Here is a 25,969-nt window from a genome sequence, read left to right as displayed (position 1 = left end):
GAGTGCACTTACACAAACTTAGATGGTGTACAGCCTACTACACACCTAGGCTATCTGGTAGTGATCTCATGGGACCACCGTCACACATATGCGGTCTGTCGACCGAAATGTTGTTACGTAGCGTGTGACTGGATTAGTTTGCTAGGGCTGCCATAACAAAGTACCATGGACTGGGGGGCTTAAACAACAGAAACTTATTTTCTCCCAGTTCTGGAGGCTGGAAGTCCAAGACCAACGTGTCTGCAGGGTTGGTTTCTCCTGAGGCCTCTCTGTTTGGCTTGGGGGCAGCCTTGTCCTCACACGGCCTTTCTTCTGTATGCATGCGTCTCTGATGTCTCTTCCTCTTCTTATAGGGACACCAGTCCTATTAGATCAGGGCCCCAGCTTTCTGACCTCAGTAATCTTAATTACCTCTTTAAGACCATATCTTCAAATACAGTCATGTTGGAGGTTAAGGCTTCAACATATGAATTTGAAGGGGACATAATTCCATCCATAACATACTGTAAGTCACTTCTAAACCCAGTCTGAGGTTAAGCATTCAACTGGCATCTGATCTGAACTACCTTTAAAAAAAGTTGCGGAACACTGTAGGCCTCTCGTATTTAAAATAGTTACATTAGATGGCAGGGTAGTCATGAATTCTTTCCTAATTGGGTTTCCTCATCCAGCCTTGGCCGAGTGTCAGGTTAGTGAACATTAGATGAGGCGACTCCCATTCCTTCCCCTCCAGCCCGCAGGCTCCCTCCCCCAGACCACTCCTTTGCCACTGTCCCGGGAGAAGCATAAAGGGGACGTTTAAATAGTGGCTACAGTTTCCCTTTGTCTTGTTATGTTTTCTTGCTGCAACAGCTCATTATCTCTGGGGAGGAGCTTTGCAGGGGTTGGAAGAGGGGGAGTGAAAACAAAAGGGAAATGCTAAATTACATGGGCAGCTGTGTCTTTGATAACAAGCTCCTTGGAGAGAAAGACCAGATCAGCTAGGTAAAAGCCATTTTAGTCGTCCCTCATGTCTTCCTTCTCTTCCCGTCGCCTCCATCTTCTCTCTGCTTAAAGGGGTTACAGAATGATGATTTAATTGCCAGTAGGACCTTGGGATAAAACCCATGCACAGAACATCATGGTTCATTTGCAGAAGATGAGCTTCTGAGAAACCAGAATTTGATTACTCAATATTGAGTTTCCAAACAGTGAAATATTATTAAATTGGTTTGTTTTGCCAAAGCTGGTGGAGATGCTCATGGCATGCCACCTGTCAGTCAGATGGCCGCTGAGTGAATACGCTGCGGACATCCTAGGAGAGGAGCAGCCTGTGGCGAATCGAATTCCTGCTTCTGCCCTTCACAGCATCTGCTTTGGCCTGCACAGAGAGACTAGTCTTCTTTTTGTTTCCTAAAGACAAGCTCAGTTTAGAATCATACCTGTTTTTAGTTTTGTCACACTTCTGAAGGTTTTTCTTTTAAAATAATACTTGTCCTCTTTCAGAACGGTCCCTGCTTGCTTGAATATTTTAGGTCTTGGCTATTGGGTTTGGCTTCAGATCTGGTTGCCATCAGTAGGAATGACAGAAAGTGTGGCTTTTAAAATCATTTGTAGGGCCGGCCCCGTGGCTTAGCGGTTAAGTGCGCGCGCTCCGCTGCTGGCGGCCCGGGTTCAGATCCTGGGCGCGCACCGACGCACCGCTTCTCCGGCCATGCTGAGGCCGCGTCCCACATACAGCAACTAGAAGGATGGGCAACTATGACATACAACTGTCTACTGGGGCTTTGGGGGAAAATAAATAAATAAATAAAATTATAAAAAATAAATAAATAAATAAAATCATTTGTAGAGCCAGCCCTGATGGCCTAGTGGTTAAAGTTTGGTGCTGTCACTGATTCAGTGGCCTGGGTTCATTTCCCGGTCACAGAATCACACTACCCGTCTGTCAGTTGCCATGCTGTGGCAATGGCTCACATAGAAGAACTAGAAAGACTTACAACTAGGATATACAGCTTTGGGGAGGGGGAAAAGAATAGTTTATAGAGACAGAAAACTGGGGAAAAATCTCATACGACTAATGAACACTTTTTTCTTATTAAAACATATAATTAGTCATCGATCAGATTTGTTTTAAAGTTTTCTTTTTCTTTTTCTATCATACATAACTTACAACACACTCACTTCAAATAGACAATCATGATTGTGCATTCTTTCATAAAATGACAATAGGATCTATGATGTATTAAACACTAAATTAAGATCCTTTCTTTATCTCATTTTACTTTTGAAGTAGACCCTATAATGTAGATATTTTTATACTCAGGCCGTATTTACAGATAAAGAACCAAGGCTCGGTGAAATAACTTACCCAAGAACACGCAAGCGTGCAGGAGTGGAGCCCTCCCCACCACACTTCAGAGTCGTGATTGGGTTACTGCAACCCCTCAGACGTTGATTATCATTTCGAGCCTTTGCTCTTGCAAGTCTCATTCCTAATTGGCCCAGAGAAAGCCACACAAGTGTCCAGAACCCGTTTCTGCACCTGTTAAGTGGGAATACGAAAGTCTTTCCTACCTTACCTGTCTCACAGGGCTGTTGACCTGCTCAGCCATGGTCATGATGGTGAAACGAGAAAAGGCAGGGCGGAATCTCCACAGCACTCCAATGGAAATATGAAGTATGGAATGTAAGCAATTTAACACCTGTGCAAGAGGGACCTTTATGTATCTTTTTACCAACGAATAAAAACAAAGCATGTAAGTGATTGAGAAACCAACTGGTTGATCAACAGTAGCATTGTTTTAGAACTGTCTGTCTTGGATTTTGCCAAGCCACTAAAGTCAGTTACCAGAGCAAATTCCAAACATAGTTATGCAATATTTTCCCTGAAATTTTTAAGTAGAAATTGATATGGCTCTTAGGTTATTTCAGTGGACAATGGTATTTACACTTTTCAGATGGGAGTAAGTAATCCATGTCTCACAGCTGGTCTCTAAAGAGTAGGAAGCCTATTATTTTTAAGGAAAAACGCTTGATGTTACTCTATGTGTATCATTCTGGAAATTTTTTTGACAGTCATAAGGTGTTATTTACTCACTGCTAACTGCTATGACTAGTTTTTTAAGATGTCATTTGGAAAGATACTACCTCGAGTGTAAGCTGTGTAACATATTCTTAAATAAATGTTAAAGTTTAAAAGGAATCAAGACTAAAATTATAAAGAAAATGAATTTACAAATTCATGTAAATTTACTTACATGAATACTGTAGCTGAACTATCAGCAGCTTGATAGGACGTGTAGATTCCCACGGCAAACACAGCTCATAACATTTCTTTGTGCAGTTTCAGCCCTGGTGAGTTCATCCCTCTGTGGTTTAAACACACACGGTGCCACCAAGGGGCAGCGACACTAAATGCCATGATGTAAGGGGAGGGCAGCAGGGATCAGTGGATAGGGCCGGGACCTTGGAGTCACACTATCTGCATTTGAATTCCGGCTCCATCAGGTATAAGCTTTGTGATTTGGGGCGCATTATTACACTTTTCCATGCATCATTTTCCTATCTGCAAAATGAGGGTGCTGGAAATATAGTAACACTGACCTTGTGGGGTTGCAGGAATTAAATGAGATACGGTGCACGTAAAGTGCTTAGCACAGTACCAGAGGTGTTAATACCATTGGAGTTGCCAGGGCACCAAGTTATTACTTTGGTAATTGATAAATAAAAGAAATGAATCAAGAAAAAAAAATAACCACGAAACAAGACATTCTTTCTTGCACTGTGATGATACAATGGGGTGTGGCTCTTTGGCCTGGAGCTGCCCACACAGAGCAGGAGGCCTGAGGATGAAGCCAGCATCCAGAAGACAAGAGAGAGAAACCAGGGGGCTGCAGGACTCAGGCACGCCTGCAGTGTGCCACCTCTGGTCTTCCGGGCACGGGGACCAGAAGGACATTGTCTTACTGAGCAAACCAGTGTAGGGAGCATTCCTGGTAGCCCCAGTTGAAAGCACACTGAGGGATACCATCCTTACAGTCAGAACAAATAAAGGAGAAAAAATTATTTGGGGTGCGGGGAAGATTTCTCAAATGCATAGTAGTCTTTTAACTTAAAACTGTTACTCCTTTGTAATATGTGATTCTTTTGCTTGTGCTCAAGGCACTGCAAGAATTAGCAGAACTTCCTCATTTCCTTTGTCTGCATCTGGTCCGTCAGACTCTTCTGCCTCACATTTATTTTTCTTTCCCTCTAAAGGAATTCCCTCTAATCTCTCATTTTCCCAAAGGCCAGCCCGTTGACTTGACGTATAGAACGTGTTAGTGACAACTCTTCTTGACTCTCTCCCTCCAGCGGCATTCCCTGGTTGAGAAATTAGCCCAATTACCTATTTTAAGTTTTAATCTCCCTGAAAATCAAACTTCAGAATTGTACATGTGGAATACCCAATTTCGGCACATAACTGTATAAATATACATTACGTGGCACATTGCTTATATAGGGATAGAAAATGACCTGCGAGTTTGCACGAGAGATTGTTCACAGGGTTACCTCAGGGAAGCAGTATTAGGGGAGGAGGACTTGATTTTTACTTCCAGTGTTTTTTACTTTTATGTTGAAAATATTTTTTTAAGTAAATTTTTTAAAACTAATAGAAAAGTTAGTGAGGGACAGGCTTGCTACCACTAAAAGAAAACTCTTGTTTCCTTTACAAAAGAAGAGAAAAATAACTGTACTTATTCAGTTTTTCGTTCAAGGCCATTGAAGTAAATTGGAATAATCTGAGCCATGTAGTACCCGCACAATATGGTAATTTTTATAGTAATTGGATAGGACTTCCATCTTAGAAAGTCATCAGTTAAGAATTTATGTTCAGGGGCCGGCCTGGTGGCACAAGCGGTTAAGTGCGCGTGCTCCGCCGAGGCGGCCCAGGGTTCGCTGCTTCAGATCCCAGGTGCCTACCGACACACTGCTTGTCAGGCCATGCTGTGGCAGGCGTCCCATATAAAGTGGAGGAAGATGGCCATGGATGTTAGCCCAGGGCCAGTCCTCCTCAGCAAAAAAAGAGGAGGATTGGCAGATGTTAGCTCAAGGCCGATCTTCCTCACAAAAAAAAAACAAGAAAAAATAGAATTTATGTTCATTCTTTTTATATAAAAAGCAAAGAATGAAAAAGATTTTTTTTTAACTAAAAAGTAGAGTGACTTGACCCAAATGTCCCAATGATCTACTTGATTGATCTGTCCCTCTGGAAGCAGGGACCAGGTCCTGGTCACCTTGGTGCCCCATAGTGAGCACTCAGCAAAGGTTGGTGGGTTGAATGAAACATCACCGTGTCCTTTCACAGGGTGACAGGCACTCACTGGCCACCAGGAAAGATAAGTGCACTCTGACAGGACATACTGCCAAGCTCCCAGAGTTGCCCTGGCTACGAAACAGAGATCACCTTTGGAATGCAGCCACAAGCTGTCATACAAATACAGTCATGAGTGGCTCAACGACAGGGATAGTTCTGAGAAACGTGTCCCTAGGTGATTTCATCGTTGTGCAAACATCATAGAGTGTACTTACACAGACCTAGATGGTACAGCCTACTACACACCCAGGCTACATGGTACTCATCTTATGGGACCACCATCGTTGACCGAAAGTCGTTATGCAGCGCATGACTGTACATGTTACTTAACTGCCCAGAAAACAATTCCAGAACATCCGTCTCCACTAAGTCAAGAAATTGGAAATCCCAGTGGTAGCAGCACCATCTGTTTTCATTATAATGATTTTTAATACCTCTCTCTTCTTTCCTTTCAGCCCCTGAGTGTTTATACTGGGCCCTGTTCCCTCATGCATCATCTTAGAGTAGCTTGTTTAATTATCTAAATGACCATTAGATATAAACAGTCTGTCCCTCACATTCAAAGAAGGAGAAGGGAAGAAATAGAAAGAAAAGGCCCAATCCCTGAGAAGTTTTCTTTTTGCTAGTTTATTTCCTAATTCTCTAATCATCCTCCATTTTTACTCGTCTGTTTTAAAAAGTATTTATTAAGTGCCTAATGTCGTCAGGCACTGTATGTGCACTTGATCTTAGCCAAAAGGCCGAGAAGTGATGGGCGCTGTATTTACAATTCAGGAAATACTTTTGCTTAATAAAGACTTTAAATTTTTGAGTTATTATTTCATCAAAAAGAAAATCTTTTTATTTAAATTACACCATAATGTAGTTAACCATTATAGTCTTTTGGGTTGTTCTTCAATTTTTAAAACAAGATGATATCTATCAGCTGTGTTCAGTCACCTATTAGAAGAGGAGAGAAATGGATAGAAGGGATTCACTTCAGATCTTGAATTGTGGGAACAAAACAGATGCAAGTAAAAATGCTTCTTTCTGGGCATGGTGGTTGAGCTCGGCACGCTCTGCTTTGGCGGCCCGGGTTTGAGGGTTTGGATCCTGGGTGCGGACCTATACCACTCATTAGCCATGCTGTGGTGGCAACCCACATACAAAGTAGAGGAAGATTGGCACAGATGTTAGCTCAGGGCTAATCTTTCTCAGGAAATAAAAAATGCTTCTTTCTTTCCTTAACCAAAATAAAACTGGATGATTTATTCAGTAGGAAAACATAGTAGACCTGAGGACAAGTCAGGATGGAAATTATTTCACAAACACAACAGAATTGACTACAATGTTATTTTGGTTAAAGTAGAAATTATGATTCCATCACTTTATGAAACAGAATTTTTAATAATTTTTCTACTCATGCCAAGACTATTTACTTTTATTTCTTAATGACTGCTTTTAACTATAGATATTTTCTCTTTCCTAGTTTTAATGTGTGTTTATAAAGGCTCTTCATGGAACTCATCGTTTTTCCAAAATAAGCTTAACCGGAAATCGGTAAAGATTCAGAAGATTCACTGTAGTTGGAATTAGGGTCATGAAGGGCAAAAGCCCCCGTTTTTCAGCCTTTGTAAAAGAATCTATTAATGCAGCATGACAAGTAAATACAATTTAGTGGTTCCCTCGTTATTTTAAGCAGGAGGCCTCCCTAGAGGGCACAAAAATAAAGTCAACAGAGATCACCACTGACCCCGGGCATGGGGCCAGAGGTCAACTCCCGAGGGCTGTCCGAGTCCTTCTTTCCTGTCGTGCTGCACTGACTTGTCTTGTGGCTACAATGCTTTAATAACAGAGTTTTTATTGGGAGAGAATTTGATGCAAATGTACAGGTCTTGTTAACATAATTCTATATTATGACTGCTCAGCAGGAGTTGTATTTAAAAGCAGATTTAGGGCTGGCCCTGTGGCTTAGCGGTTAAGTGCGCGCACTTCGCTGCTGGTGGCCTGGGTTCGGATCCCGGGCGCGCACCGACACACAGCTTCTCCGGCCATGCTGAGGCCGCATCCCACATACAGTAACTAGAAGGATGTGCAGCTATGACCTACAACTATCTACTGGGGCAGATTTATTGGAGATGGCTCTTTGTCCACCGGGTGGAGAGTCCTTCGGCTCTATAGACTCTATGTGCTCTCTGGTCTGTTATTGCTTATCCCAAATAAGTAGTCCTGGTTCTTAGAAGTGATGATTGCATCATTGGAAAGGAACATGGCAGTCTTCTGCTTGAACTCAGTTTTCCGACATTTGAGAGAAATAAATTGAAAATAGAGGAAAGACATTTCACACTACCCAGCATTTAATATTTGGCTACTTTTAGCTCCCAGTTTTGTGACAATCAGAATGACCAAAGATGTGTGCTCTGATTCACTGTGGCCAGTAGGTCAGCTCCAGGACCACATGAATCACGCTCAACCTTTGGCAGCCTTGGTCTTGCATCAGCTAAAAGTTAATGATGGAGAGTTGAATTTTCATGTCTGTAAAAATAATGTGTAAACAAGCAGACAGTGCAATTGTGTTATCCGCAATAGAAGCTTCCATTGTAGCTTTGGTCTGATGGACCCAAATACACAGCCTTCAAGGTTCTTCCTGGGTTTTCTCATCTCACCTGGATGTAGACCTGCCTTATACCAAATTCTGCCTTCAAATGAATAGTGTTGCAGCCTCAGAAGCAGCAGCCATAAAGTCTGGATAACGTCCTTACTGGGAAATGTGTCTTCGACCTAGAGAGTTAATTTAAGCGACAAGGCAGTATCATTGTGGCTCAATATGATCATTCATTTCTTTCTCTTAAATTATAAAATGCTGGTTCCTTTTTCCAAACCCATAGCCCCACATGGATTATAGAGGCATCTTAAAATACCTATGTCAGAACGCAGCTAGGCAGGAAAATTGATGTAGAGGACTGGTGTGAGTTGTACCCAGGTAACTGGAAAAAATATGAACTATTCCCACCAATGTCCCTTGCATTTGGTGTCCCAGTGCTAAACCAGTAAGCGTGGGTTTATTTCTGGGGTCTCAGATGTGTGTAGCCATCCATGTACCTACAGTTTTAAAATACAGGAAGTCCCCACCTACAAGCAGGTTGTGTATTGAAAGTTTATTTGTAGATAATTGTTTGAAACCCAGAGCACATTTTCCCGATGTCATGTTATAAATGGTACCTCTGTTCCAGGCAGGCCTCAGAAGCCTTTTTAGCCATAGTATACCTAAAGTACAGTCATGTGCAATTAGCAAAACAGGAGCTGGCCACCATGTATCACAGTGTTTTATGCATTGGGCCACATGGAGAGCCTGTCCCGTTGCCCTCCTCACTCACACGCTCACGGTCCAGGTGGTTAATGAGGCCTGCAGGTGCACAGATTTCTTCCCCCACCTGCTGCTCGGGCAGGGAAGGAGAAGTGGCAGCACCAGGAATGAAAGGAGCTTTCCTCTCCCCTTCCTACTCACCGCCTCTCCTGCTCCCCCACGGAGCTCCCTTGCCTGGTGCTAAGGGAATCGGGAGGCAGTCAGAGGCATCCTAGGCCACGTTGTCTAAGCCAGCCCTTTCCTGTAATGCGCACGCAGTCACCTGGGGAGTTGCTGAAATTGCAGCCTCTGACTCAGCAGGCCTGGGGTGGGCTCTGAGCTTCCGAATTTCCAACAAGCTCCCAGTGATGCTGACGCTACTGGTCCACAGACCCCAGTATAAGTAGCAAGCGTCTGTCAACGTCATAGAGGGGAGGAGAGGGTGGCGGAGAGGGAAATCCCGAGTCTCTGGGAAGGGAAGTGGAGAGTGAGAGAGCTGAGCTCTATTATATGGGCCTTATCTGGGTTCGTTTTTTGCCGAGAACTTTCTGCCAGGGAGGAAGAAGCGGGCAAACCCTGGATGACATTAAGGGCCACAGCTTCATCTCATTAGAGCGTTCCCTGGCCAGGGCAGGCAGGAGTTTTGAGTGACACAGCACTTAGCCCTCGGAAGGGCCAGGCCGAGCAGAATCCCAGGTGTCTTTCCTCCGAACGACTGAATGCAACATTGCTTTAACAATCCTTTGTATGAAAAGTGCGATGTTAAAGCACAGTAGGAAATACGAAAGTCGATAAGGGGTGGGTCCTCCAGGAGCCTCACAGTCTAGATCCTAGAACATGGCTAGTGTGTGAGAATCACCAGTTTGTTGTTAGTGCCATGGAGTCAATTCTGACTCCTAGGGACCCGGTGTATGGCAGAGCGGACCCCTGCCTGGTCTTTTTGTGCCATCCTCTCGCCTTCCGGTGCTGTATGAGACAATGCTCTGCTGCTATTCATATGGTTTCATGGCCAATATTTCAGAAGTGGGTGGCCAGATCTTTCTTCCTAGTCTGTCTTAGTCTGGAAGCTCTGCTGAAGTCTGTCCCCCATGGGTGATCCGGCTGGTATTTGAAATCCCGGTGGCATAGCTTTCAGCATCACAGCCACACACAGCTGCCACAGTATGACAACCAGTAGATGGGTGGTGTGGGTCCCTGACCAGGAAACGGACCCAGGTGGAGGCTGTGAGAGCACCGAATCTTAACCACTAGACTCCCAGGGCTGGCTGAGGACCACCAGTGGGAATCGGCAATCTCCCGCAGCCCACCAAGGCTTTCTGCTGCAGGTGGGCAAAGAGCCCTCTTTGGAAAACTGATCTGGACACAGTGGAGCAAAGCAATGAGGAGCATGGGGCTGGTTTAATCCTGTCTCCACCACTAACTAGCTGTGAGTCCTTGAGCCCGTGCCTTTGTGCCTAAGCATCCTCTGTCCTCATCAATAAAGTGGAGCTAAAATTACTACCTCCCTCTAAGGGTGATGGGGAGCTTAAGTTACCCAGGTAAGACTCACAGAGTGCCCCAGTGGGTGGTGGCGGTAGTTAAATGAGTAATTTGAGATTACAGACGTGGAGTCAAATTCCCCATTTTGCTGCTTATTAGCTAGGTGACCTTGGGCAAATGATTTAACCTCTTTAAAGCTCCATTTCCTTCCTTGTCACATGGAAATAACAAAAGTACCTACCTCATAGCATGGTTGGAAGGATAAAATAAGTAACGCCCTCATAGCAAGTTCTCGATAAACATCAGTTACTGTTATTCAGGAGGCCAGAGAAATTGCTGTCTGGAGAACGGGAGTTTGTAAACTGTGCTCCAAGAGTTGTAGATTTTACAAAAATCTGTCTTGGGCGCCGTAATTAGGGGTGAGGTGGAGGCCATCGTTCACCCACACCACTGTCGCCTTCAACCGGAGGGGCTCATCTTTGTTGGGCTTCAGCATTAAGATTTGATTTAGGGGAAAAAAAGATTTGAAAATCTCTGTGTTGGAGCTACAATGTGCTGTGGGACCGTGGGGAGAGGTAAATGGTCTCAATTTTCAGGAAGTTGACATTGGCCTTTTCTATTTAATTTCCTTAAAGATGGAAATAGCAGATGGCGGATTTAAAGAGATACATGGATATATGACCTAAAGTTATATGAGGCTAAATTGAATTATCTAGTTAATTTATGTCATTAGAGGTCCAGTGTTGGGCGTGATCACGTCGTGGCATCTGCTAACGTACAATACTTTCGTTTGCTCCTCCCCCAGATGAGCACCATGCCAGGACTACCGACCCGGCCCTGCTTCTATGACATAGATCTTGATACGGAAACAGAGCAAGTCAAAGGCTTGTTCTAAATGAGCAGATTTCACAGGAGCCGATTCAGGTAGGCTGTTGTGCTTTTTACTTTCTCTTTCTTTCTTTTTTTTTTTTCCCAAGTCTTTTTTAGTTTTATTTTTCTGATATTCATTATGAAAATGGTCTGGTAAGTAATTTCCTGACTTGGTTACTAGAAATTTCTATCTAATAACAGCCCATGACTTGGGTCACTCCTGGGCGTGGATATGCAGTTTAGATGGTCAAAGCACAGGCCCTTGGTGTCCCTGGACATGAGTCCAGTGAAAGTCAAATCAAGTCATCTCTGAATGTAGATTTATTTAAGGCATCCCTTGCCATAACAGAGGAACCCTGTAAACTCATTATTCTTTTTCCAGAATTGAAACTAATAGCGGCTATCATTTTAAAAGAATAACTGTACCCCTTCCTACCACTTATCTCTTGGCACAGAGTTAGGATCATGTGTTAGAGGATCTCGGTGTGTTCGTTTCCTAGGGCTGCCATCACAGAATATCACAACTGGGAGGCTTAAAACAACAGAAATGTATTCTCCCACAGCTCTGGAGGCTAGAAGTCCAAAGTCAAGGTGTCAGCCGGTAGAGTAGACTTGGGTAGAATCCTTCCTGGCCTCTCCCCAGCTGCTGGTGTTTGCCATCGGTCCTTGACGTTCCTCAGCTTGTAGCTGCGTCGCTCCAGTCTGCCTCCGTGGTCATATGGCGTTCTCCCTGTGTGTCTCTGTCTTCACAGGGCATTCTCTTATAAGGACACCAGTCATACTGAATTAGGGCCCACCTCACTGACCTCATCTTAACTTGATTACATCTGCAAAGACCCTGTTTCCAAATAAGGTCACTGTCATACGTACTGGGGGTCAGGACTTCAACATATCTTTTGGGGGACACAGTTCAACCCATAACACTCAGCTATGGCACAAGAGGTGGATTAGCCTCTTAAGCCACTAGAAAGACACGTAAAGGTGGGACAGATCATCTAACTCAGAGGGTCCTGTGAGTCACAGGAAGGAGAGGGCAGCAGAAATTAGACCCCTTGATGGCTCATGGTCCGCACAGTTTAAGCGGGTTGGGCTTGACTTGGAGCTGGCTGAGGCAGCCCACAGCAGGACCCCTTGGTCTTACTCATGTCTGCCCCTCAGTACTGCAGCCACACCTGCTGACTTCTGTCTTAGCTTCCCATCAGAAAGAAAAATGACCACCCTCTCTGGAAAACTCGCTGGAATCAGAAGTTTTAAAGGCATGGAGCTGCCTTTCCTCATCCCATATATCAAACATGTCCTCACCATATTCTCAAGGCACATTCCTTCCCCCAAAACACCCCCAGTTCATTCTCCCCACTCACTCCTGTTCCTGTTCCTTAGCCCAGCACCCCTCCCTCTTGCCAACATATTCTGGGCCTTCCAGATGAGCTTTCTTCACCTAAAGACCCTTCTTTCCAATTGCCTCTGTGTTATGTTCCCAAGCCAGGCATACAGTATTCTCACTTTCGTTTGTTTTGCTACCAGTAGTCAACATGGGGAGATTTTTATATTTATATGTATATATGTCTTTGTTACTAAAACACTAAAGACCTAGGCCGTGATTAGAAAGGTAAGGGATCACTTATATGAAATTACATTGATACACAGTGTGGAATTGTTTAGTTTTAGTTGTGTGTGTGGTGTTTGTATATATTTTTTTGCTAAGGAGTGGGAGCTATATTTGGTGTTCACCACCACCACATTTCATATCTTTGTCATTTCTGAAAAAGAAAACTTCAGAAAATGAACCAGGGGAGACTAATTTAACAAAGAAGCCCATAAACTTGAGCCTTGATAACAGTGTTATTTTGGTCCTTTGGTATGACTGTGTGTGCAAATGTCTTGGGTTTCCCAGCTGGGCCTTGGGAAAATAACAATATCCTTCCTCTTAAACTGAAAATTGACCCCTGTCCTGACTAATCTCCCTTTTCATGTCAAGAACCCAGTATGCTACATTTCTGCTATTTATCATTTTTCTCCAGAACAAGTGTGTACAATCCTTTCATCTCTCTTGGATAGTATTTTTCCAGCCTTTGGGTCCGTTTCCATTTGCTCTCACTTATTTAGGAGCTGCGAAACCTCTGGCCCAGAGAGGTCAACGACTTGCTCGAGTTGCACAGCTAATAAGTATAAAAGCCAAGATTCAACCCGGATCTGCTTACTCTCCGTCTCAACCCATCTTTTATGCCCCAGACCAAAGGATGCCCCTTTCATTTCAGTCACAGGGTAAATGAACTTTGGCCCATTCTGGACGCTGATAACCAGCTATTTGAACAAACCTGTAATTTGGAGATAACTGGGTGATTTTTTTAAATAACAACGGATAATTATTTGGGTATTAAATGCTCTGACTTTCTCAAAATTCTTTTTAGTCAAAGCACAACAGAGCTCCCTTACTGCACTCTCTCATTCACTGGCATTTTCCCACTCACTTGTCCTGGGCCTCTCTCTTCTTTGTGAACTGCCAAATCCTATTCCAGGCCTGGTGGGCAGTGGCTCAGAACCTATCACTTGACCCGTCTTGAACAATTGAAATTGGATCCGGTGTCGTAAGAGAAAAACCACTGTACAAAGCAAACATTCCTTCTCAGGGACTCCTCGATATAATGATCCCACAAACGTTCTTTCTGTTTCCTGTCTTCTCTCACACACAGCAGTCAGGGACCTCTTCTCCTAACAGCCAAAGGTCTGTGGCTATTAAAAATGCATAAAATAAAAATGTTGAAAGCTTGGATGACAGTCAACTTGGACCAATTTGGGCATCAGAAGAGGAAATGTCTGGTTGGTTGCTTTGCTCACATAATGGTCAGGCTCTAGATAATTCTGTGTGCTCAGCTGCCGAGCAGCACACGGATCATTCCTTGCAGAACGTGTCACAGACATGTGCCACATGGAAGACGCCTGCGCTGGGTGGATGACTGCTTTCTTTCCTTCTGCTTCCTCGCCTTTCCTGCTTACCTCACCCTCAAGGAAACTGTGTGAGACTTAATATGAACGGGAGATGCCAAGAAATCACCAGAATTTGTGGCCCTTTCTCCTCCTTTCCAAGGCTTCCCTGTGGTGCGTTCACTCTTGTTAGAAGAAAGGGCATGATTTGTTCTTTTGGAGGTCACCCAAGAGAACTAATTAAAATAAGTTGTTTGTCCCCATGAAACTGATCCTGCCACATTACTGTCCAGTCTTTTGTTTGAAGATGGCTGGATTTGGGGGTTTGATCCCCATCCCCACCCCACTTTTGGTTTCTCATTCTGAACCTTTATCATGTTTTGGAGCCTTGGCAGGATTCGAATGAACACGATCAAGTCTGGCAGATTTCCTGAAGAGTTCAGATACTCCCTTACATCACACTGATGTGCAAAGTTATGTTTAGTGCAGAATCAGATCGACTCTGGTCCTGCTACAAATGTTAGTTACTTACCAAAGAGTTGTTTTTGTGGGATTGCACAGGCGGAAAGGAGTATAACACCAGCTCCTCTCTTCCCTAAACTGCCTTTTGAGCAGAAATTTTCAGCAATATTTAATAATCATAAGTTAATCTTGGGTATGGTTGCTGCCTGCAGCCCTTCTATGGACAGGGTTTACTTGGGATTCCCTTGGTAGCACTTGGGCTCTGTAATTTTGGCCTTTTTTTTTTTTAGCATAATTTGAGCATATTTATTGATTAAAAAAAGAAGAATTTTTTGACTCAATAACCAAGAGAGAGAATTTCACTAATAATATGGAGTAACATCCTTTGGTTACTTGCCTCCATTCCAGCTTTTTTACAGACATTAAATTACCGTCTTAATTATGGCAGTTTGCCGAGAATTACAATTACAAATTAAAAGTCCATTTTGCTATAAAAACCCAAAATATATCTGAACACATCGGAAGCAAAAGGCTACATTTTTTTACAGGACTCGCAAGCTACTTTTTTTTTTAATTTATTTTTTTTATTGAAGTAACGTTGGTTTATAACATTATATAAATTTCAGGCGTACATCATTATATTTCGATTTCTGTGTAGATTTGTGATTTTGGTTTTGAAACTTGATCTTTTCAAGGAGCAGCTCAAAAATTGTTCAGCACTGTTGTGCTTCAAGAAAAGGTCCCTCCTCGGTTCATCACTTGAGCCATCCTTGGAGTAAAACAAGCCCCTCTTCTTTTCCCACTTCCAGGCAGGAGCCAAAATAAGCTGGGAGCCCAAGCCACTTAAATAAAAAATTGTGATCATTAAATCTAAAGATGACATCTTTAGCATCTCATTGACATCTAAAAGATAATGGTAATTAAATCTCCCCTCTCTAACTAAGATGGAATGTTTTCAAGCTTAACAGTTGGCAAATTCTTAATTCCCTTTTAAAGAAACTTTTTCTAGGGACCGGCCCCGTGGCTTAGTGGTTAAGGGCTCACGCTCCACTACTGGTGGCCCAGGTTCAGATCCTGGGCACGCACCGACGCACATGCTGTGGCCGCGTCCCACATACAGCAACTAGAAGGATGTGCAACTATGACATACAACGATCTACTGGGGCTTTGGGGAGAAAAAAGGAAAAAAAGGAGGAAGATTGGCAATAGATGTTAGCTCAGAGCCAGTCTTCCTCAGCAAAAAGAGAAGGATTGGCATGGATGTTAGCTCAGGGCTGATCTTCCTCACAAAAAAAAATAATAAAAATAAAGAAACTTTTTCTGGGCCCTCTGATTTCTTCTTCTTATTCTCCTATCAAGATAGCATGTTTTATATAGTCTGTCTTCATTAACTTCTGAAATTGTTTTTTCTTCCACTGAATAAACAATAAACAACTGATGCATTTTTACATTCTCACCTTAGCTATTGCATTTCCCATTCTTTTAATCTATAATCAGACTTTCTATACTCTTTGTGTGTGTGTGTGAGGAAGATTAGCCCTGAGCTAACATCCGATACCAATCCTCTTTTTGCTGAGGAAGATTGGCCCTGGGCTAACATCCATGCCCATCTTCCTCTGCTTTGTATGGGACGCCACCACAGTATGACTTGACAAGCAGTGTGTAGGTCCATGCCCGGGATCTGAACCTGCGAACCACAGGCTGCCGAAGCAGTGTGTGTGAACTTAACCATTATGCCACCAGGCTGGCCCCCAGACTTCTATACCTTTGCCAACCCTTCGAGTTTTCTTAAAATGTGGAACCACAGACTCTAAGCCCCTTTCAAGACAAAACCATTGGATAAAAGGTAACGTGGCTAATCAGCTGGTCTTCCCCCGCCCACCTCTGGAGCTTCAAAGACCTTGTTCCAGCCGTGCCTTGGGTCACCTCCAGTCCGCCAAGCCCACCCTCTTCTTCCCTAGCTCTCCTTTTTCTCCCCAGGAGTCACTGAGCCTCAAGTCTAGGTCACCAGAGCCACCAAAGTGAGGCTGGCCACATCTCTGAGTGGAGGGGTGAGGCCACACCAAACATCTAAGATAATTCCTTTATGTTAATGTTTATTATGCTTGCAGTGCCTCTGTTTTCTGTTTACTTCCCTGACTTGAATCAGACTCCAGGGAGGATTCTTAGTTTCCTAGTCCCCGGTCTTCATCACTGTCTTCTGTTCTGAAGGTAATCAAGCATCCTTTCTGGCTCGAGACCCCTCACCCGTCTGTGGGAGGCCGACTTGCTGTATTCCAGCCAAGTTGGAACTCTTGGCCCAGTAGATAAACTCTTCTATGTATAAATTCAGATTAAAGGCCAAATGCTTGCGTTTACATTTCTTCTGGAGTGAACACATTTTTTCTGGAACTTAGGTGTTTTATCTGTTTATTCTTTTTAACATGTAGTTGGATTGCTTCTCTTTCTAAAAGATTGCGGGGTTCAACAGTGGCAGAGAGTCTTAATATTCTTCGAGAGAAAGCAACAAAGCTTAACAATAATACGAAATTTCAGGTCTACCCCCTTCTGTTCTCGTCCTAAATGCATTTTTCAGACCTTGCTCTCTGTGCCTACCATAAAAGAGAAACTGAAATTCAAGGCAACAGGATTCCTAAACTAAAATCCTGAACGTTCTCGCTCGACAGGATCCTGGAGACTATGGATTCCAAATTTGGAAGTCGCAGAATTTCTGCTTGATCTTGTAGGAAGTTCGGATCGCGGCCTGCAGTGTCCATGCTGACTCCGTCACAGAGTGGTGCAGAATTGGATTCTCCACTGCTCATAATAACAAGATTCCAGACAGTGATCCCAGCCTTGTGAATAGAGTCACTTATCTGCTCTTGGATTTTCTTTTAGTCTCTGACTTTAGAACTATAATAAATTAACAGTTTAACACCAGAGGAAAAAGCTGTTCTTAAACCACTGAAACATTTTTTTCTGTTTTCAGGCTCCTGAAATGCAAACTGCTCCTTCCCCTTGGCTGCAGTTGGAGAAGAAAGTGAATTTGAAATATGCTTGTTACGCAATGCTGGAGAAATGGTGAAATAGGCCAAAGATTTATTCTTCCTTCAAGACCAATTCTGTTTGCAGCAGAGTATAGTGTTCAGTACAAGGACCTCCACCAAGTTTGAAAGAAACTAATTTATTTTCTGTTTCTGCAGAGTTTACGTTATCTCCCCCTGCTTACACTTTAGAATGTTTATTTTATGGGGACTGTGGGATTAAAAGAGTGTGAACTAAAAGGTAACGTTTTCCACTATAGAGTTTTCTATTTTGTCTTTGAACTGAAAATAAACATGTATCTAGAAAACCAACCAGCAAGTTTTCAGCGCCAGATAAAACTCTGCTCTCTAGAGGTAACTGTTCATGTTAGGGTTGTTACCTGACACCGATTTTCTGGAAAATTGTGAATGCAACCATATAGCAAGAAAAATATCACACATACACATACACACACACACACAGAAATATCTGGTCAATTGTGAAATCTTCTGACTGTTGGGGAATTATAATATCCTTTAGAACGAAGTGCATTTTATATCCACAACTATTTTTCAGTGCCAGTGAAATTTGCATCACTTACCTAAAAACTAGTGGGTTTATGCTAGTTTCTTCCACCGATGAATGAGTCTCGGTGGCCATTAAGGTTTCTAAGGCCCCTGGGCAAAGAAAAGTGACTCTTAAAGGTCAGGTGTTTGGCAAATGTTTTTCCATTTGTCCAACTCTTAATTTGTAGTAAAGAATGTTCTATGGCCTATTCCCCCCTCCCAGGAGTTCCTGACTCTTTTTTGTCTCCATTTTTTCCTACAATAATATAAAATTATATAAAAGTTAAGACAAAACCAAGGATTCAGGAACAAACAAGAAGTGATTGTCCTCTAAGCAGTGTAAGTAAAATAGTCACCATAAATATCTTAAATGTCCCCCAGGCACATCCTGCAGGAGCCCTCGCCTTTGGATCTTTCCTGCATGCCCTTGTACTGCCTCCTTCAGTGACCCTGCGCATTAGTTGCTCTGCGCATAATGTATCTTTATGCACAATTTAATTTGTTCCAAAACACTGCTTAATAACTGAAAACCTCCCCATGCAAAGACTGTCTGTCCCAAGAATAATTTCACTTTGTGTTTCTGAAGTCCCCATCCTCCCCCGGTCCCTACCCTTCATTTGGGAGAAAACCTCTCCAAGTATACAATGAACCTAGTATCTTCAATATATAAATCTAGTTGAAGATTATAAGGGTTGACGGTAAATCTATTCTCTACATAATGCAGTCAGTAAGCAGTCTTTCTCTTGAATTGATTTTTAAGCAGTTGCCTTTTGCTATTTGAGTTTTATTTCCCTTTGCCGTTTAAAGTTTCGTTGTCTTTTTTATTTATTTATTTTTTTGGTGAGGAAGATTCACTCTGAGCTAAGATCTGTGCTAGTCTTCCTCTATGTTGTATGTGGGTCACTGCCACAGCACGGCTTGACGAGTGGTGTAGGTCTGCACCCAGGATCCAAACCCATGAACCCGGGCCACCAAAGCAGAGCACACCAGACTTAACCACTGCCACGGGGCAAGCAAGGCCCATCATTGTCTATTTTTGAAAGTGTTTTAGAAAAAAAGAATTTTAGAAACCTGTATTCTAAGGAGTTTAGACCAGGAATTTCCTTCCTTACCATCTTTCATCATGCAGCTCACCAATTCACCAAAATGAAAAGAAAAGCCTCCTGAACACAGATGTGGGAGAGCTTTTCAATGCTAACATTGCACGACCCTGTAATCCAGGTGTTGCTGGAAACGCCAGACTGTTTTCCCCTCACGTGGGCTCGTTTTAACTTCTGTAGATGTCGTAATTCATGCTCTGATTGAGTCACTAACCCTACTGGAATACCCGCCTGCTCAGTGATAAGCAGGTTCCTCTGACAGGCAAGCGCTTTGGCAGGTGAATTAATGGGCTTATCAACTCACGATGACTCCAGGCATTCCTAGAGAGGAGAAGCCGTTATTTTAAGGAAGACGTAGTTATCTACTGTCTCTTCTGAGGCCAAGGCGTGAGAAAAAAATTCACATAACCTTGAGCATGGGGGGTTTAGGTTAGAAATCTTCCCAAGAAGGGTAGATCCTGATTTCTGTCTGCTTCTGTAATTGAAGTATAAGAAACCACTAACAGATCAGACATGGTGAGGGGCCCCTCCGCGGCATACAGACCTGTAATCTTGCTCCCTCTCTGCTCACAGTCCTGTCAGAGCAACACCTGCAGAGGTTAAGACCCAGACAGAAGAATCCTCTGAAAGCTCCCAGGCAAACACACTATCGGGATTAACTGATAACGAGGGAGAGATGAATGGGGTCTCAGGAAAGTTGCAGCAAAGCAACTAGCCAATCCATTCATGAATGTTCTTTTTATTCCTCTATTTCCAGGCTTATTTTGTTTGTTGCATCCAGGATGTGCTCCACCGTTAAAGCAACACATGAGTAGTCTTCACAACAGACATTTGAAGAGAATCCTCCAGTCTGACATTAGCCAGGGTTTGGTTTTTATCATAATTTACAGATGCCCATAAATAGGATGGTGTATGAAGCTTACCTTATTTATTCCGGAAAAATCCACATACACGTATTTGTCCATTGCTTATGTATAGGTGTGTATGTACAAGGGAGTAAAAAGTAATAAGTGCATTTTTATAGCTTTCGTTACAAACCTATAATCCACATCCAATGAAAATTTTAGGATTGTGGCAGAACAGTTGGTTAATAAACAGATCTTCCTTAAACTCTAATGCAGCCACAGACAGAGAGACCTCCAAAAGCTCGTATGGCTTCGTTGTAAACAAAGAAGAATGGACGAGAATTCAGGAGTCCGTGAACGTGGATGGGGGAAAAAAATTACATCTTTGTTTTCACTGACCACTAACTGTAATGTAGCATTTCCTTCAATTATGAATGTCAGCAACAAACCACAGTGATATTAACAGTACCTGTGTCTGTCACCTATAGAAGTCACTGATATTTTAATATTACATTACAGTTTCTGCAGATATTCACAGTGGCATTTAGGCTCATCACTACCTCAAAATTATGATAGTTATTAGATCCTTGTTATTTCATGAGTAAAGAGCCCCATAAATTGCTATAACCAAATTTGATTACCTTTTTAATATTTTAATTGCATTGCATATCATTGGTTTGCTTTATAATCATATGTGGTTTAGTTTAGGCATTTTAAAACGTTATTCTGGGGCCAGCCCTGTGGCTTAGCGGTTGGGTGCGCGCGCTCCGCTGCTGGCGGCCCGGGTTCGGATCCCGGGCATGCACCGACGCACCACTTCTCTGGCCATGCTGAGGCCGCGTCCCACATACAGCAACTAGAAGGATGTGAAACTATGATGTACAACTACCTACTGGGGCTTTGGGGGAAAAAAAAAAAAAACAAAACACCTTCTTCTGAGAAAAAAGAGTGGGGTTTGGAGTGCTTCCAAGTGGGTGAACACGTGGAGCTCTGGGGAAAGTGGTGTGCTGCAGGGGACAGGGAAGCCCTGTGCCCTTTCCCCGTGCCTTGCCCTGTGCGTCTCTTCCATCTGGCTGTTCCTAAGTTACATCCTTTTATAATAAACCAGTGATCTGGTAAAAATAAATTAAAAACAAACAGCCTAAATCGCGGTTCTGTGGCAGCGTTGTGCTGCTCTTGGATGCTAACATGTCTACATCTCTGCTCCGGGCCCTTCTAAAGAGTCCTTCCTCCAGGGCTCCTGGTCTGTGTCTGAGACTCTTGTTCTGGGAGCAGCACAGGCAGCACCTGTCACTGGAGCCCTCCCAAGCCTAACTCAGAAGATATAGAAGCAGCTTTGGAAACTGTAGAGTGCTGTGTCAATGTACAGCTTGGTTAGCAACCCCTCCCCTGAGCCAGCTCCTGAGCTCCCACTCATACCCTGGTCTGGGGCCAGACTTCTCCACGTGGCTTTAGATGCTGCCCCTGGCGACCAAGTCCCCCCTCACCCTTGTCCCTCCGTGGTTTGCACAGGGCCTCAGCTTGAGTCCTAGTTCTGGGGACTGTAAGCTCAGGGTAACCAATAATGCTGTTTCCACAAAGCCTCAGGTTTTACACCTTGGTTTTCTTGATAAGGGATCTCACCATTGTTGAATAACATCATTTTTTAATTCATTAATTTGTTCATTCATTCATTCTACAAATGTATTCGGCAACTACCAGGTGTGAAGCAGAATGTTTTAAGAAGAAAATGAAATCAACATGTAAGTTCCATGACTGAAGGGGACATATTGGGGTGTCCACTGTATCCCCAACCCACAGACTAGTGGACTGGACGGTAGAAGTTGATCAGTGTGTTTTCTGAGTGAATTCATCCATCCATTCGTTGTGCATGTGTCAGCCCACTTGCCACTGGTGTCAGAAATGGGAGCAGTCTTATTGGGAACCCTGCCCTTTTACCTGTGGGGTCTGCCCTAACTCCACGTAGTGGGTGTCAGAATTGAATTTAATTGAGCAGGACACCCAGTTTGTATCAGATGTAGTGTCAGAGCGTACACCAGTGGGGATATTTAGTTCATGTCATGAGAAAATATTGAGACACAGAAATGCCAACAGTTTCAGAAATCATGGGGCGGATTTCATGGCCTACATCCTGTCCCTGGTGAATTCCCCACAGACCCCAGATCACACTTTGAGAACCACTCTTTTTTGTTTTGTTTTGGTGAGGAAGATTGGCCCTGAGCTAACATCTGTGCCAGTCTCCCTCTTTTTGCTTGAGGAAGATTGCCCCTGAGCTAACATCTGTGCCAGTCTCCCTCTATTTTGTATGTGGGATGCCACCACAGCATGGCTTGATGAGCAATGTGTAGGTCCAGCGCCCAAGATCCAAATCCACGGACACGGGGCCTCTGAAGCAGAGCGTGTGAACTTAACCACCAATCCACTGGGCCAGCCCCTTGAGAACCACTCTTAAAGGGAGGCCTTCATTTTCAGATTTAGCTATTGATCAGTTGGATATTTGTTTTGGTTTCAAGCCTTTATCCATGAAGAGATAGGCAACATTTCTGCTACAGCCCATAAATTTCCTAAGAGCAAGCCAGTGTCCGCAACTCTGGGCAGACACCATTGGTCATTGGAGATGGGACAGAGCTGAATAGCCAATATCCCTTGCTGAAAGGCCAGAGTCCCCCTACATGGCAGCTGTTTGTGGGTGTTACCTACCGATGCCTCACATTCTGAACATGCATTAAAATACCCATATATTCAAGGGATTGACCAAAGAACCATTCTTAATTATGACTGCTGGGACCTCCTTCAGGAAGATGATTGATTCTAGGACAGAAGGTGGATGTCATGAACTAAAAAGGATGGGGAAGATGATACCTCACAAAAATGGTGTAGGACCATGTAGTTGAGGCTTCAACATGAGACAAAGGAATGAAATTCCTCCCTGTGCACCCTCCTGTGACCTCAGCCTTATCAATGTGGGTCATCTTCGTAGGTAATTTAATGCTTGTTCCTTTGTGCTACTTATGCTTTGAGGTAGGCACCCTCCCCAGGTCCAAAGTGTGGTCACCTAACCTTGCATTGCTTTCCTGAGTCCGAGGCTATGGGTGTGCTGTTTCAGCTACAATGGACACTTTTCATGGGGCTGCTGCATGTCTGGCTATGTCCAGTGTATTCAAGGTAAGCCAAATCCATATGAGCTAGTTGAACATAGAAATCCTGTCTGGGGCCGGCCCCGTGGCTTGGTGGTTAAGTGCACGCGCTCCGATGCTGGCGGCCTGGGTTCGGATCCCGGGTGCGCACCGAGGCACCGCTTCTCCGTCCATCCTGGGGCCGAGTCCCACATACAGCAACTGGAGGGATGTGCAGCTGTGACATACAACTATCTACTGGGGCTTTGGGGGGAAAAAATAAATAAATAAAATCTTAAAAAAAAAAAAAAAAAGAAATCCTGTCTGGGCAATTAATAGCAGACTCCCAAGCATTTAGGCTAGTTTTACTTACAGGTTTTTTGTTGTTGTTTTTAACTGATCCTAGAACCTTCTGCATTAGCATTACCTGAGATGCCTGTTAAAAATGCAGCTTCCCATCTCCATGTAGACCTAATAAATCAGACTCTCTGGAATTGATCCTGGGAATCAGTATTTTAACAAGTTCACTAAATTATTCTCCTGCATGCTAAAGTTTTGTTAGTTAAAATTTAAGAATTAACCTAAACTCCACTTTTGCATCACCATTGTGCCTAGAAAAATGCTTCACACATAGAAGATGCTAAATAAATACTTGTTAAAAGAATGAATAAACGTTTATAGCAATCTCTGGCCCATTGTGGCCCCACCTGCAGGTTGTGCATAACCATTACAGCCCTCTCAATACCTGATACCCCTTCAGAGCTAAGGAATTAAATTTTTTGCATGGCACGTCTCTCCTCTGCCTTCCTCAGCTATGGTTTCTGTAGGCTCCTAAGCCTCCTGAGTTTAACGCTATGCCATCTCAGCAACCACGGACCTCTTAGGAAGGCTCAGCAGGCAATGAAGTGTATGGAGTCAGTCAAGTTCAGGATCTCCCACCCCAGAATCTTGTGTAACCATCCAGGATGGGTTGACCGCCTACCCAGGCAAGATCTCACACTGGGCTCAGTGGATTAAAGAAGATGAGCAAGGCTGGGGGAGGGGTGCAGGTGAAATGATCCCAGAAGCCATTTCGAGCATCCTGGCGGGAGGTGCCAGGGGCTGGCAGGAGCCCCTGCAAACAGCCTGAGGCGGCCCTGGGGGAATGGCTTTTCACCCATCTGCTGAGGGGGTTTATATCCATGCTTTGAGTTCATTTTTTATAAAATCACACTTAGTATTAAGGCTTCTCTTCTCTAGCATCCTAGGTTTGTAGTTTAGTCTCCCGATATGCTTTAAAAGTACAAATTTTCAGTTACGTTGTCAATCATATTTCATCCCACGATTAGAATGAGACTAAAGGCAGGTTTGTTCTGAAAACAGCCCATTCCTCGTCTGTTTTGGCAGGGCATAGCTCAGAGGACAGCGATGTAATTGCTCAGACTGAGTTTGAGGTTGGTGTTTATGTAACAAATCAGCTAAACTTAAATATTTCTCATGGTGTGGTCAGAGCCACAAACCTTTGCCCGGCACACCACCATGAATGTCGTCTGTTTACCCAACCCTGTGTGGGCATCTCTACTTACGTGAAAGGACCCTGCTAGTTTTAAGCCAGTTAATACTTTCAATCATACATCACATTGCTTACATATTTTACAATAAGGATCGTGAAGACAATTTTTCAAAACAATCAGACCCGTTACACTGGTGTGTGCAATCATGAGCAGACCAATTTAATGCATGTTCGTTTGGCAAAGTCTTACAATTAAGGAATTTTTCTTCCTCCGATAATTACATGAGCCCTGATCATTTTTCTCCAAGTCAGCCTCCTGATTACTTCCCCCATTCATAGAGACTATGTGTACCAGACAAACAGCAGAGACAGACACCCTGAAGGGACTGGGAAGGCTCTCCTGGGTCCGGAACAAGCCAACTACAAGAGAAGTGATGTTTTCCAACTTCATCATGGAGCGGGAGCCAAAGGATGTTTCAGGGGCCAGGGGAAAAAATGCTGAATAACTCCCCCGCTCCTCCCTAGGCGTTTTATACTGTGGCTTCATTACTGAGTTTGAAATATGAATTCCCAGAATATCAGACACCCCCAAACTCAAATGCAAGTCCAGAAATGCATTCCAAAACCAAACGTAAATTATTTTTAAGTTATTGGTGCCACCTAGATCGCCATTAAAACAGACAATTGAACTAACTGTAAATATGTATAAACAAAAGTGACAGACACAGAAACATTCACAACAAACTACAGAGGAACAGAAAAATCCACTTAAGTGCTAAATAATTAGGGAGGAGAGAAGCCAAGGAAGGTGGGAGGCCATAGTTCTGGAGTGATGAGCTAGCTGGGACTAAACTGGGAACAGCCAGCGAGATGGAAGCTGGCTTGAAGAAGAGGAGGGCTGGGATTTGGCAGAGAGAAAGGGGGAGTGGTGAGGAGCTTGTGCAGAGAAAGACAAATCTGTGGTGGGTTCTGGTTTCTGACAAATCTGAACTCAGTGAGACAAAAGTGACAGAACGTGACAAAAAGAAAGTGTGCAGTATATGAGATGTTTGAGGTCCTCCTGGAAGCTCAAGACACAGCGCAAGGAAGTGACACCATCTGTAGTGTTCCACCCCAGGACAGCCCCGCTCCTCTGCACAGTGAGCCAGGGACAAAAATGTTCTTACAAGCAATGTTCTCCTAGAGTGAGTGGCGATTTGGGAGCAAGAATGTGCTAACTGGTAAGTGGTTTTGGATTCCCCTATTTTAAAAAATTTAGACAGTTCAAAGCAGCTGGTTAGAACACAGGTTTTAAGGTAAAAGAATGTGATGTGCTTCCCCAAAATGGCCCGTGTTCACCACCACGGGTGTTCCAGTTCAAACACACGAAGGCAATTGACAAAAAGAAATTCCGTTCAAGTCCTAACCAAGTCGCAGGCAACCTGAGAATTAAAGCTCCAAATTAGCTA

General features: G+C 43.6%; 1 protein-coding gene across 3 annotated transcripts in view; it reads left to right on the top strand.

Moving 5' to 3' along the window:
• MTHFD1L (methylenetetrahydrofolate dehydrogenase (NADP+ dependent) 1 like) overlaps positions 1–17,734 on the top strand; it is a 209,955-nt gene extending 192,221 nt beyond the window's left edge. For all 3 annotated transcript variants that reach the window (XM_087425142.1, XM_087425144.1, XM_087425145.1), the window contains 2 exons: positions 10,948–11,066; positions 17,368–17,734. In XM_087425142.1, the coding sequence (XP_087281268.1) occupies positions 10,948–11,037 (90 nt within the window). In that variant the 3' untranslated portion in view covers positions 11,038–11,066; positions 17,368–17,734. The remainder of the gene's footprint in view (positions 1–10,947; positions 11,067–17,367) is intronic.
• Positions 17,735–25,969: the final 8,235 nt, after the last annotated feature.

The sequence above is a fragment of the Ceratotherium simum genome, chromosome 38, assembly GCF_057802395.1.
Source record: "Ceratotherium simum simum isolate JZ-2026a chromosome 38, ASM5780239v1, whole genome shotgun sequence".
Taxonomy (NCBI): domain Eukaryota; kingdom Metazoa; phylum Chordata; class Mammalia; order Perissodactyla; family Rhinocerotidae; genus Ceratotherium; species Ceratotherium simum.
The sequence above is the reverse complement of the archived record's forward strand: the minus strand, read 5'-3'. Positions and strand labels throughout refer to the sequence as shown.